The 13,825-nt window shown below is 46.3% G+C and overlaps 1 protein-coding gene across 11 annotated transcripts in view; it reads left to right on the forward strand.

The window, feature by feature from the left end:
- LOC140625850 (uncharacterized) overlaps nt 1-13,825 on the forward strand; it is a 66,705-nt gene that overhangs the window by 52,391 nt on the left and 489 nt on the right. For 10 of the 11 annotated variants that reach the window (XM_072813533.1, XM_072813532.1, XM_072813534.1 and 7 more), the window contains one exon: nt 11,819-11,913. In XM_072813533.1, the coding sequence (XP_072669634.1) occupies nt 11,819-11,913 (95 nt within the window). Of the gene's footprint in view, nt 1-11,818; nt 11,914-12,132; nt 13,577-13,825 lie in introns of those variants that run through there. The other variant, XR_012025134.1, reaches the window with a different exon arrangement.

A 13,825-nucleotide genomic window follows, 5' to 3' on the forward strand; every position in this document is an offset into this window, starting at 1 on the left:
CCCGACGTGGGACTCCATCTCAGGACCCCGGGGTCATGCCCTGGGCCGCAGGCAGAGGCTCAACCACTGCCCCCCCCCCCGGGTACCCCTAAAGTTACTGTTTATGTTTATAATAAGCTCTCACTCATAAGGCTGATCTGGGTATGTCAAGGAACCAGGGGAGTGCCCCCACTGATCCTCATCCTCCGCGTGCTTGCTGAAGCTTTCTTCCGAAACTGCTAGAACTAACCAGGTCGAGGTGCCTGGGCTGGGCTGTCAGCTCAGCCGACCCTGGGTTTGGCTCAGGGCATGATCTCAGGTCCTGGGACAGAGCCCTGCGTTGGGCTCCCTGCTCAATGTCCACATGTGTGTGCTTAGATGCCCGCTCCCTCTGCCCCTCACCCTGCTCTCACTCTCTCTCAAATAAATAAATCTTTTTTTTTAAGAACTAAAAACAGGTTTATGTAATACGATAAGGTACAAAATTAATATACAGGATCCGGTATTTCCTAGGTTATCATGTAGAAAGCAAACACTGTAGGATGGGGGAAAAAATGATACCAGTCAGAACAACAAGAAAATTCTCACTTCTTGGTCACTTCTGAACATTTTCTACTTCTGTATTCTTCTCAAAGTGTTATCTTAGGAATCAACTGGAATGTATTTATGATCATGAAGCCTTTCCCGAGAGGCTATCGCTGTGGTATCCAGAATGTCGTCATCTCCTCTTGATTCAGTGGAATGCCTTGGTCTCTGTTTCATTCAACAGATCAATTGAAAACCATGTTCTTCCTAACACAGGCCACAGCCGGATCCATCCTACCATTGGGTGGTCTAGGCATTTACTAGTGAGTTAATTTATGTAAAATGATCCTTCATATTGGATATTTTTCTATATGATGATGGACTCATATAATTCAGGAGAGCTGTGTAGGTAAAACATACGTTTGTAATTGTGGATTTAAATTAAAAGGCAACAAGAAGGAAATACATATTTGCGTGCTCACTAACTAGTACAAGTAGAATTTCAAACTTCTGCTGTATTTTATTTTATTTTATTTTATTTTATTTTATTATTTATTATTTTTTGCTGTATGGTATTTTAGAATAGATGTCAAAACAAAAGTATGAAACAAACTCTTCTTGATTATTTAAAGTCAAATAGTAATTTTTTTGTTTCTATTGATTTTTGCTTTTCTTTATTCAAATCCCAGTTAGTTAACATGCAGTATAATACTTGTTTCAGATGTGCAAATAGTGATTAAACACTTCCATACATCACCCAGTGCTCATCACAAGTGCCCTCCTTAATCCCCATCACCTAATTAACCTATCCCCCCTCCGACCTCCCCCCTGGTAACCATCAGTTTGTTTTCTATAGCTAAGAGTCTGTCTCTTGGGGTGCCTGGATGGCTCGCTTGGTTGAGCAGTTGGTTGAGCATCTGACTCTTGGTTTTGGCCCAGGTCATGATCTCAGGGTCTTGAGATCCAGCCCCAGGGGTGGGGGGTGAGGGGGTGTCACTCCCCACTCAGTGGGGAGTCTGCTTCCCCTCTCGCTCTGCCCCTCCCCTCACTTGTGCACACTCGCACTCTCTCTATATATATATGTATATCTATAAATATATCTATATCTGTATCTGTCTATATCTATATCTGTATCCATATATATCTATATTGACATCTATATATATGTATCTATATATATCTGTATCCTATATATATATCTGTATCTATATATCTATATTTGTATCTATATATATCTGTATCTCTATATCTGTATTTATCTCTCTCTATATATATATAATACAATCTTTAAGAAAAAGACTGTTTCTTGGTTTGCCTCTCTTGGTCTCTTGTTTTGTTTCTTAAATCTCACAAATGAGTGAAATCATATGATATTTGTCTTTCTCTGACTGGCTTATTTTGCTTAGCATAATACTATCTAGCTCTATCCATGTCGGTGCAAACGGCAAGACTTTTTATGACTAATAGTCCATTATATATTATATATATTGGAGTATTATATATATTAATTATATATATTGAGTAATTATTCAGTTAATATTTATTAGGTGCTCAAAGTCCTGACACAGTCCTTAATGAAGTCATACAGAGCACACACAAAAACAACAGGCCATGATATTAGGGAGCTTGAAGTCTTAGCAGAGAAAGAAATATACTTAAAGCATATTTTAGGAATATATGTTATTTCAGGGAAAGTACTGTCTACTCAAGTGATCTCCCTTAAAATATTTTTTTCCATAATACCATGTGTATTACTTCTTAGAGATTCTTAACATTCTCGTCAAAGACTTTTGGACATATTCATTCATTTGACCACTATTTACTACTAAGTGCCCACCTCGTACCTCACACCGTTCTGGGTACTGGGAACACCGTCATATTTCTAAAAGTCCCTGCTTTCATCAAGCTGACATCCCAGAGGGTATATATAACCTATAGCCCAAACGTTACTGGTTTTGTTTTTCTTTAAGATTTTATTTATTTGAGAGAGAGAGAGTGAGAGAGAGCAAGGAGAAGTATAAGGAGAGGGACAAGCAGACTCGTGCTGAGTACAGAGCCCAATGCGGGACTCAGTCCCACCACCCTGAGATCATGACCCCATCTGAGCCACCTGGGTGCCCCCAAAATGTTACCTGTTTCTTAATGAAATGTTGTATCAACTTTATTTCTCTCTTTTCCCTAGTTATAAAAGGGATTCTTGTATGTATGTGTGTGTGTGTGTGTGTATATATATATATATGGAAACAAACTACAATGATACAGAAAATGATTCTTTTGTAATCCTATCCATTGGCATAATCACCATGAAGAGTTTGGTGTATCCGCTTACAGACTTTTTTAAAAAATAATTTTTTGAATTTACAAATGAAATCACTCTTTTATACATTGTTCTTTTTTTCCCCCCACAATATACCATCACCCTGTACCCTGTGTGTTTTCATAACAGGGCATCTAGACCCAATTCTTTCTGTTCATTGGTTGCATAACATACCATTGTATATAGGCTGCAAGTTATTTTAGCCTCTCTTTCATTGATGATCATTGAGGTTATCTCCAGTTTTCCCACTATGACTAGTGTTTTGCTCAAGAGATCTTTGCTTACCCCCAAGGTATTCTCAAATTCACATTGTGGCACCTAGACAGAGCCCCAGCTTGCTGCTCTGACTGGACTAGGGAGAGAGAAATTGGAGTTTAGAGACTGGGCAGCCAGGATCTGAAGGCTTAACCTCCCAGAGAAAAGAAGAATCTGGAGCAGTGAACTCAGTGCTTTGTATGCAATTTCCCTTCAGGCTTCCTTTTGCAGTTCCTAAACTGTACATGCTGAGGGTAAAAGGATGAGAAGCCCGTGAAGAGCACCTAGGGGCTAAGTGTCTCAAAATCTAAGAAAAGCGGGGCACCTGGGTGGCTCAGTGGTTGAGTGCCTCTGGCTCAGGAGCTGATCCCAGGTCCCCACAGGGAGCCTGATTCTCCCTCTGCCTATGTCTCTGTGTCTCTCATGAATGAATAAATAAAATCTTTTTTAAAAAATCCAAGAAAAGATTTTGACATCCTCACCAATTTTTCTTTATTTCCTTTGGGAGGTGGGTGGCAGGCAGCGAGCGGCAGGAGGAAGGCCTCGTATGCCGAAGCCTGGGAGTAGTAGAAAGTCCCCAGAGGGTTTGGGGGGAAATGAGAGCCTGACTTAGAATTATTTGTACGTATACGCATCGGAAGGGCCCCCTTTGACGGTCCTGCCAATGAGGAGCCCGGGGCACAGGGAGTGTCGCTGTGCACAGATTTCACTGTGACCCCGAATCTAGGTTTGCTTAAATTCTGCAGGTTCCTCAAGCCGAGCTGCCCATTGGTGTGTAAGGGGGAGGCAGAGGCAGAGGGAGGCGTGGCCGACAGTGCTGACCTGGGAGTTTGAAGGATGACAGGATGTCTGAGACCAGGAAATGAGGAGGGAGTGGGGAGAAAGAGCTCAAGGTCTAAGAGAACAAGGCCCCAGAGCTTTCCCTCAGGGCAGGCTATGGAAGAAGACCCAGATTCAGAAGATTAGAGGGTGAGAAGAGGAGGGGAAAGGTGATGACTTCCAGAGCTCTTGACTCCCATGGCCCGGCAAGACCTGGCCCTGGAACTGTCTGGCAGGCGACTAGAGATACAGGTCTAGAGTTTGAAGGAGAGATGAGAGCTTTGCCCTATTTAATCCAGGCCCTTCTCCATTCCCTCCTCTTTTCCGTCTTTTATAAATTTGGGAATCAGATATGTGGTTGAAGTTGCAGAAATGAATGAGATTTTTTGGGGGGGATCCCTGGGTGGTTCAGTGGTTTGGTGCCTGCCTTTGGCCCAGAGCATGATCCTGGAGTCTGGGGATCGAGTCCTGCATCAGGCTCCCTGCATGGAGCCTGCTTCTCCCTCCTCCTGTGTCTCTGCCTCTCTCTCTCTCTCTCTCTCTCTCTCTCTCTCTCTGTCTATCATGAATAATAAATAAATAAATCTTAAAAAAAGAATTTTTTAAAACCATGATATATTCGAATTTTATAATTAAAAAAAATATATATATATAGGGACGCCTGGGTGGCTCAGAGCTGGAGCATCTGCCTTCACACTCAGGGCATGATCCCGGAGTCCTGGGATCAAGTCCCGCATCGGGCTCCCTGCATGGAGCCTTCTTCTCCCTCTGCCTGTGTCTCTGCCTCTTTCTCTGTCTGTCATGAATAAATAAATAAAATCTTTAAAAAAAAAACAATATAGAAAATCTGATTCATAATGAAAACTAGATCTCATCCCTCAAATCCTAGGAAAAGGGTCATCTAGATTTTAATTGACCCTGTCCAATGCCTGTAGGATAAATAGTAGCTAGAATGCGGTTCCTTCCATAGGTGGACATCTCGAATCCTTCAAAGTGCTTCTTGTATTGAGTTCAAGATTGCCTCTCTATAATATCCGCATAAATTTCAGTGAAGGCATATTGGTTTTTCAATATAAATATTTAAGCTTTTTATCTACTTCACACGATAAAATGGTATAAATCAAGGAATATAGCAGACGTCACTAATTACATAAAATTGGCCAACTAAGCATCAGCGTGTAATTCATCCTAAAGAAGAGCAAAAGAATATTAAAACAGCCTTATCTACTTTTTTCACATATTAGATAGAAAATTGTGGCTATCCAGTGTTGGCAAGGATGTAGGAAATGAACATTCTCATCCTCTGCTGATAAGGTGTCAGCTGGTAGACCTTTTTTGGACGACCCCTTGTCAGTAGGCACCCAGATTTAGAATGTCCACCTCTGATCTAGCAATTGCACTTCTGGGAATTTATTATTTTTTTTCTGGGAATTTATCTTAATGGCACAATTAGAGAAATGTTCAAATATGCACATTGTTCAAGTATACTCATTGGCTTTTTAAAATTGAAGCATAATATACAAGTAGTAAAATATACAAAATGTACACAGCTCACTGAAGTTTTACAAAGTAAATGTTCCTGTGCATCTGCCATCGGGATGTAGAACATACTGGCACCCCACAAGGCTGTCTGTCTGTCTGTCTCCTGGCCATCTCCAGTCACTTCCTCCTCAAAGGTTACTACTAGGCGCAGATGAGGTTCCCAGGGAAGCCGACTCTGATTACGGTGCAGCCGCAGGGACCAATTATTGTGGGAAGGAAGGAGGGAGAGTGGGAGAGAGGGAAGGAAAGAAAGACGATTGGACAGAGGTAGAAGTTGAGTTGGGTTGCCATGTCCACAGGGTCTTGGGCTGACTCCACAGGCGCTCTAAAGCACGGAAGGCACTTCAGAGATACCCTAAATTTCAGGGAAGGCCTTCATGCCCTGCCCCAGGCTTGGGGAATGTGATCTTGGGGCAGCTGAGGCATTTCCTAAGACCACTCCTGAAGACGGATCTTGATGGTGCTTTCCAGAACACCATATGAACGTATCACGTAGTACGTGCCTTTCCTGTGTTCCCTCTTTCACCCAGCATAATGTGCGTCAGGTTGGACTGCGTTGTCCGTTCTATTTCGGTATATCGGGTACATCTCCTCCTCCTGTAGCTGCATCCGCTGGTTTTTCAGGGTTTGGCCGTTATGAATACTGTTGCTGTGGATATTCTCATACATGTCTCTCATCATATATTTATTTACAGGCATTTCTGTCGGGCATACACCTAGAAAAGGTCATAAAATAAGCATATGTTCAGCTGTCTTAAATATTTTTCTGAAGTGTCTGTTCAGCTACGTGTTGAATAGTTTTCTAAAGTAGTTGTACAAATATCTGCTCCCACGGGCGACGTGAGAGACTTGTAGTTGTTCCAGATTCTCACTAATACATGTTATTCCGGTGGCTCTGGTGGCACGTCCATGTGGTTTTAATGCATCTTCCTGGTGACTAGTGAGATTGGGCACCTTTTCATACACTTACTGGCCACTTAAACACTCTCTTTTATAAAGGGTCTTGTGGGCATTCTTTCTTTTTTTTTTTTTTTCTCATTAAACTTTTGTTTTAATGGGTCTCAAAATTCTGCGACAGATTTTCGGTCAAGTTGTTTCCATTAAAAAGTAGTGGTTTAAAAAATTAATAACTTAAAACTGCCAAACACACACAAAACAAATGGTCCACCAAAAAACACATTTTCCTTTCCCTCTGAAGGTTTTACGAGGCATTGTTACCAGTAACCAGTCTCTTACTGTGAAACTTAAGTGACCGATTGGCACAAACGGTTCTGAGACCTGCTTCCACCGCTGGTCAAGACTGGGCGGCAGGTGTCGGGTCACGTCCATGTAGCCTCTGAGCGCTCAGGGCACCTTGGTGACCTTATGGCTGCCCTGAGGCCATCACCGCTGTGATGCCACCACGGCCTGGTCTGTCCCCTGTCCCGAGCGGCAAACGCCGGCGGGGGATCATCAGGCTCTCAACACTCGTGGGCTTGGCAGCCCATGTCCACGGGGGCAGCATCCACAGATTCAGGAACTCAGCAGCCCATTGTCTCCTTGGGCTCAGCAAACCTGCAAGCTGGGGAGTGGGCACCCCCCGAGGTGAGCCCGGGTCGCCCAGCACAGTTGCCAGCCTGCGGCAGCTGCTCCCACAGAAGACACCTGTGCCCTCTGCGGCCCCGTCGCCACCGCCAGCATCCCGAGCATCCTGAGCATCCTCCACACACCTGCTCTGGCCGCCACTGCAGCATCCACAGGAGGGGCCGCCCTGCGACAGGCTTCACTTCGGGGTAACGGTGGCTGGGGACAGGGGTGCCCGCTCCAGGGACCCGCATAGCCAACAGCCTGGGGGCTGGAGCCCGGGGCACTTCCCACGCGGAGGCACCTGCCTGCCTGTGTCCTGGGGCGCCGGGGGCACCTGCACCTGCACCTGCCACAGCCCCATCTCGTCCGTCCTCAGGCTGCGTGATGGTGACCTCGGCCCACCAGCGCTCCCGCCCCGGGGGCTGACGGTGTGCGGTCAGGTTCCCCAAATGTTCCAGTTCCTAGGAAGCCTGTGGAAGGGGACCCCTGGCCAGGAATGGCCACGCAGAGGGAGGAGCACCCTGCGGCCAGGGCTCCGTGTGGGGGAGCAGCCTGGAGGTGACAGGTCAGCCCCGCAGGGACCTGGCTGTGCGTGGCCTTCGCCTACCTGTGGGCCACCTGCTGGAAGCACCTGCTGGCAGCACCTGCCTGAGAGGGCACAGCGTGGGGTGCTCCCCAGCAGGCGACACGAGGACAAAACGCACTGTTTCCCTTGTCATCCCAGTGTTTGGATGACTAACAGCACCCTTCAAGGGGCCCCTGGGTGGCCCAGCGGTTGGGCATGTGCCTTTGGCCCGGGGCGTGACCCCAGAGTCCTGGGATCAAGTCTGCTTCGGGCACCCCGCAGGGAGCTGCTTCTCCCTCTGCCTGGGTCTCTGCTTCTCTTCATGTCTCTCGTGAATAAATACATGAAATCTTTAAAAATATCTAAGGAATAAGCAACGAGGAGGCCCTCCAGCTGTCTGTTGGGGTGGCCCTCGTGCAGCGGGGGGGCCGCACTGGGCCTGACCAACACCCAGCGCAAGGTTACAGGTGCAGGGCCCGCCCGTAACTTAGGGCACTTGCTGCCGCCCACGACGTGGGGGCCTCTGCTCAAACAGCGGTGGGAAGTGCTGCAGTATTTAGGTGCTTAATGGCCCTGAAGTAAGACATTATTCCTTTCCTCCGCCGTCTCTCTCTCAACCTGTCCTGATGCTACTTGCTGTTTACTGTCATTCCAGATAAAGGAGATTTTAAAATTTAACTCATTAGCATGAATTTTATTCATCTTTATATTGGGTGATGCCGGTTCTAAATGCAGATATAAGAGCATTTAACTCACGTCTGGAGTCGCCCAAGTGACACGATCCACTGCTCATGCAGGAATATGCATGTTTTCTTACCAGAACAGGGGAAAGAGTCCACAGAACTGACTCTGCTGTTTTTATTTCTTGCCCTGAGACTCACACGTCCTGCCGGGAAGGCCTAGGACGGGAAGGAGCTGTAGGTGACCGAGCTTCCCATTGCTTCTCTGCCTTGATCTTCAGCCGATGCGACTTGCTAATTCAGAAAAATAACGCGGGTAAGAGAGGGTGGGATAGGGCCACTGGGTTGTCCACCCCTGTTTCTCGGAACACCAGCGCCCTCCTTCTGCACTGGAAGCAAGGTCTGGCTCTCGGGGGCTGTCAGTGCCCCCCTCAGTCATGAATGTACTTACTGGTTGGCACTGGGAGCCTCACCCAACGGCCAGCATCATGGGCCCCGGGAGCCCCGTGCCCCGGCCCTGCGAGCATCAGGTGAATGGAACGGCTGTGCTCCACTGGCCTGTGACCTCACGTACAAGTTCCAAGATAATTTTTTTTTTTTGTAAGAAGAAGATTTGATTTGATTTCCTGCAAATTTTTGTTTAAATCCCCGTTAGTTAACATGCAGTGGAACACTGGTTTCTCTCCCTTCCTCCCGCCCTCCCTCCTTCCTCGTAAAGAAAGCAGGCCCCAAATCCTGCACCAGCGTGGCTCCTGCAGAATCAGGAGCATTGGAAGTACAGCCTGGAAAAGAAAACCGTGGTAAGAGTGTAGGCATTTTGTTATAGAGCCAGAATTTTGGGTGGTCTGATTACCAGACAGAAATAGTGAATAAAACCTTTTAAGAGCTGTGGGTGCTCGAGGCAGCTACCTCCCTGGGATCAGTTTCCAACTTTGACCTTCCCCCGACCAGGGCTGCTTGGGCTCCTTGCCATTCCAAGGGGACGTTCGCAGTTGCTAGGTTTGCTTTACCAGCCTCTGCCCCGCAGATGCGATCATGAGAGGTGTTACCGAGGGAGAGCAAAGGCGACGAATGACTATTTCTACTCTCTTTGCTCTTAGAGAATGAAAACAAAACTGGGGACAAGAGCGCGGCTGGAACCTTTTGCTTTTGCTTTTTTTCCTCCTTTGGGGAAAAGGGCAAATGTGTTTCTCTGTTTGACCTTATCTGCTGTGGAAAGGGCAGTGTGGTTTGCGTGCAGCCGTGTAAGGCCGCTTGCAGCGACACACTGGGGCCGGGGAGGCAGGACAGGAGCCCATGGTGCGTCTGGGCACCGGCTGCACAGGGGACACCTTGACGCAAGCCCGGCTGCGTGCTGCGCGCTCAACAGGCGGGAGCAGGGTGTAGTGCACTAGAGGGCGCAGGGGGCTCGGCTCAGTCCCGAAACCCAGGGGTTTATCACAGATCTTGGGACACGAATAAGTGCTAATGTTTATTCTGTACTTTCATCCTGTGCTTGTACTGGCAGGAAGTCTTCTTTCTTCACCACTTTGACAAATGTCTATATTTACGGCACTTTTAATTCTTTAGACGATGAAGTAAACAAGTACAGCACAAGGAGACAGTGAGTGGGGCTAAGGGTCGGGCAATCGGGCCACAGGGGTCATGAGACGGTGGTGGTGAGGGCGAGGGAATGTGATCAGAGATCAGACCAAGGTCGAAGGCTGGCCAGCTTCGTCAGGCCGAGTGGCAGAGGTTGCTGGTTGTTCTCCAAGGCCTGTTTCCTACCTTCGAGGATGACCAGCGCCTGGTTTTTGGCTGGCTAGTGGCTGCTGGCTGCGTGGCTGCCTACATTTCCAGCTTCCTATAAATAAGCATAGTCACATGACTCGGTTCTGGTCAATGAGCTATAAAATCACCCACTCTTTCCTTCCTGTCTTTCCCTCTATCTTGCTGCCTAAAATGCAGATCCTGTTGCTTAGCCTGGAGAGCAAGGGCCAGAGTCTGGGGATGGAAGGAGCCCGAGTCCCTGAGGGTGTTAGGATAGAGTCACCATTCAGCTTATGGAACCACCTTTATCTTATTTATTTATTTTTTAAAAATATTCTATTTATTTACTCAGAGAGAGAGAGAGAGAGAGAGAGGCAGAGGGAGAAGCAGGCTCCATGCAGGGAGCCCGACGTGGGACTCGATCCTGGGACCCCGGGGTCATAGCCTGGGCGGAAGGCGGCGCTAAACCGCTGAGCCACCCGGGCTGCCCCCTTTATCTTATTTAAGCCATTGTTATTTCGACATTTTGCTACTCACAGTTAAAGCTAATACTAAGTGACCTGAAGTACTGCTGCAGGTGTGCAGGGGCTCGACGTCTTCAGACAGAAGAGCCGTCTTACAGATTTTACATGTGGGTGCACAGGTCTGTGTATTTATACTCTCATCATTATAGCGGGAAGCCCTGTACAGAGCACACATCTGCTGGCACTTCAAAATTTCATGCAGGGAACCTAAAACTAAGGGGTCAGAAGCCAGGGCAGAAAACTGGCCACATATAAAGTGCATTAAAAGCCAGTGACCTGGGGCACGTGGGCGGCTCAGTCGGTTGAGCGTCTGCCTTCCGTTCTGGTCCTGACTCCAGGGTCCTGGGATCGAGCCCCGTGTTGGACTCCCCGCTCAGTGGGGAGCCTTCGTCTCCCTCTGCCCCTATGCTGCTCATGTCTCTGTCTCCCTCAAATAAATAAATTAAAAAATGGCAGTGATCTTTAGGACTCTACTCGGTGTGGGAGCCAATCCTTAAGAGCAGTTGGGCTGAGTTGGGGTGATGATAGGAGCCAGCAATTGGCTTGTAGAGAGTAACAGGTGAAAGGAATCTATAGAAAGTGTTTTTACAAGAATATTCTTGAAAAATAATTAATGAATTTAACTTTTTATTGTAAGCAAAATATCTACTTAGGAAAAGACAGTGTCACACCATGCCATCTAGGGATACACAAATTTGCTCGTTATTTTGTTTTAAGATTTTATTTATTTATTCATGATAGACAGAGAGAGAGAGGGGCAGAGACCCAGGCAGAGGGAGAAGCAGGCTCCATGCAGGGAGCCCGACGCGGAACTCGATCCCGGGTCTCCAGGATCGCGCCCTGGGCCAAAGGCAGGCGCTAAACCGCTGCGCCACCCAGGGATCCCCTTGAATAAAAGATACAAGTAAATGTGTAACACGGCACTTGGAGTGTAGCGATCGGCATGTGTTACCTGCTAACACGACATTGTGTCATTATACTACGGCAGAGGAGCAAGCTCCCCAGAGACTGCCCTTAGCGCTGGGCGGGGGGCTGTCTCCGTACCACCCTCCATCCAAGTGACCTGGCACATTAGTCTGTTTCCAGTAACAAACTGAATTGCTGACAAAAAAAAACTCCGAAAAAACAAAAGTGAGGTCTCTCTTTCAACTTATTTTGTAACTTTTATGTTTTTCTTTCCTGATAATTGTTAGGTTGACTGCATTGTATGTGAATAATAAAAGTATTCGTAGCTATGTGTTATTGAGCATCTATCTACATGTTAAAGATGAACGTAATTATTGCATTTGCTTCTTAGAACATTCCTGAGAGACGGCATAAATCATTTTACCAGATGAAGAAACTGGGAATCAAAGAGGTTACGTGGCTTAGTATCCAATCTAAGATCACATTGTAAGTAGCAGTGAACCAGGTTCACTTACTCTAAAACCCACGTTCTTCCCCTTGTACCAATGGTCACTCTTTCTTTGGTAGCAAGGTATGTCATGTTTTATTTGTGGTTCACTTTGGCCTGTTGAAACCCAGTGGTGGACAAGAATTTTCCCCTAGAGATGTTTTATTTATTTATTTACTTACTTACTTTTTTTTTTTTTTTTTTTTTATTCATGAGAGACACAGAGACACATGAGAGAGGCAGAGACCCAGGCAGAGGGAGAAGCAGGCTCCATGCAGGGAGCCCAACGTGGGACTCGATCCCGGGTGTCCAGGATCAGGCCCTGGGCTGAAGGTGGCGCTAAACCGCTGAGCCACCAGGGCTGCCCTAGACATGTTATTTTTAATGGAATTCAAATCAGTTATTGAAGATACAGTAGCATATGATTGCATGAAAGAAGGGATAAATCAGTTGTTACAATATAGATGTGAGAAATAAAACAATAAAATGTAAATGAGTAACTTACAGATAGGACCTTGAAAATAAAACCATCATTATTAAATATTTACTAATTGCTTTTAATAGTGACCTAAATGCCTTACTGAACTATCCCTTTGTTATAATATTCCTTAAGTTGCAAGTTAAGGTATTTTGTTCTCAAATTTAAAAGTATTGTCCCATTGGAAAAATTGTGTTATAGGGACACCTGGGCGGCTCAGCAGTTGAAAGTCTGCCCTCAGCTCAGGTTGTGACCCCAGGGTCCGGGATCAAGTCCCACATCGGGCTCCTCGCAAGGAGCCTGCTTCTCCCTCTGCCTGTGACTCTTGTGAATAAATAAAATCTTTTTTAAAAAATTGTATTATAGAGAGGTCTATTACAAATTGTGAATATTTTACCTTTTTTTCATTTCCATGGATAACACATCTCCATTCAGAATAGACACATTTCACAGGCTCAATAGCCACCCGAGGCTAGCAGATATCATTTGGGAATTGTAAGCCTAGATTACCGATAGATTATGATTCTCAAAATAATCTGGATAATGAAATTATAATCTATTAGAATTTATTTTTGAAAAACAACTTCTCACATGTAGGACCTTGCTTGTGATAGATTAGTATGACAAATTGATAGAAATATTTATCCTGGGGGAGAAATAACATCAAAGCTACCAATTTCTCACTGTAATGGAACTCTTCTTATATCCCAAGGTTAAGAATACATTACCTCTCTCTGGCTTGTCATTATTTTGCCTACTTCTCTGCTCTAGGACTTGGTATATCAGTCTAACTGCATGATGAGCTTGCCCCTGCAGCAAGCTGTCCTAGCACACTGAAGGCTCCACGGACATAGCTGGGCTCATTGGAAGGGCTGAGGTTGGTAGGCCAGCCTGGCATGGAACTCTGTGCTCGCTGAGATACTTGGCTCGAGGCAGACGCATCTACACAGCACTGAATCTCCAGTACTGATCCCCAAACCCAGTTGAAAGGGCTTAGCTTTCACTGTAGAGAGAGGTGGCCAGGTTCCCTCAGATTCCAGCTGCTGGGAGCTCTCTCAGTCTGGCCCCACTATCGAAACGATGCTATAGTGGAGGAAAAGCAACTTGGCTTCCCAGAGATTGCTCTCACTGCTGTGCAGTGGAAGCTTTTTACCACCCTCCATCCAGGGCTGGCAGATTGAGCTCTCCCCCGTCTCCTGTAAAACATGCTGGCTCATGCATCAGACACCGACCCTCACGGCCAACGGGCTACTCTGGCACATCCCCTCTATCACTACCCCCACCCCCTCTATCCCATCCCTGTCAGGGCAGTTGTATGTTTGCCAAGTCTTGTGGACGCCTTTCCAAAACTGTATATTCTGATCGTAATTGAAATAGATTAGTTACACACAAAATGATGGAATGTGATTTTGAAAACAAAGAATTAAAGGCTT

This window comes from Canis lupus, chromosome 36, assembly GCF_048164855.1.
Source record: "Canis lupus baileyi chromosome 36, mCanLup2.hap1, whole genome shotgun sequence".
NCBI lineage: Eukaryota > Metazoa > Chordata > Mammalia > Carnivora > Canidae > Canis > Canis lupus.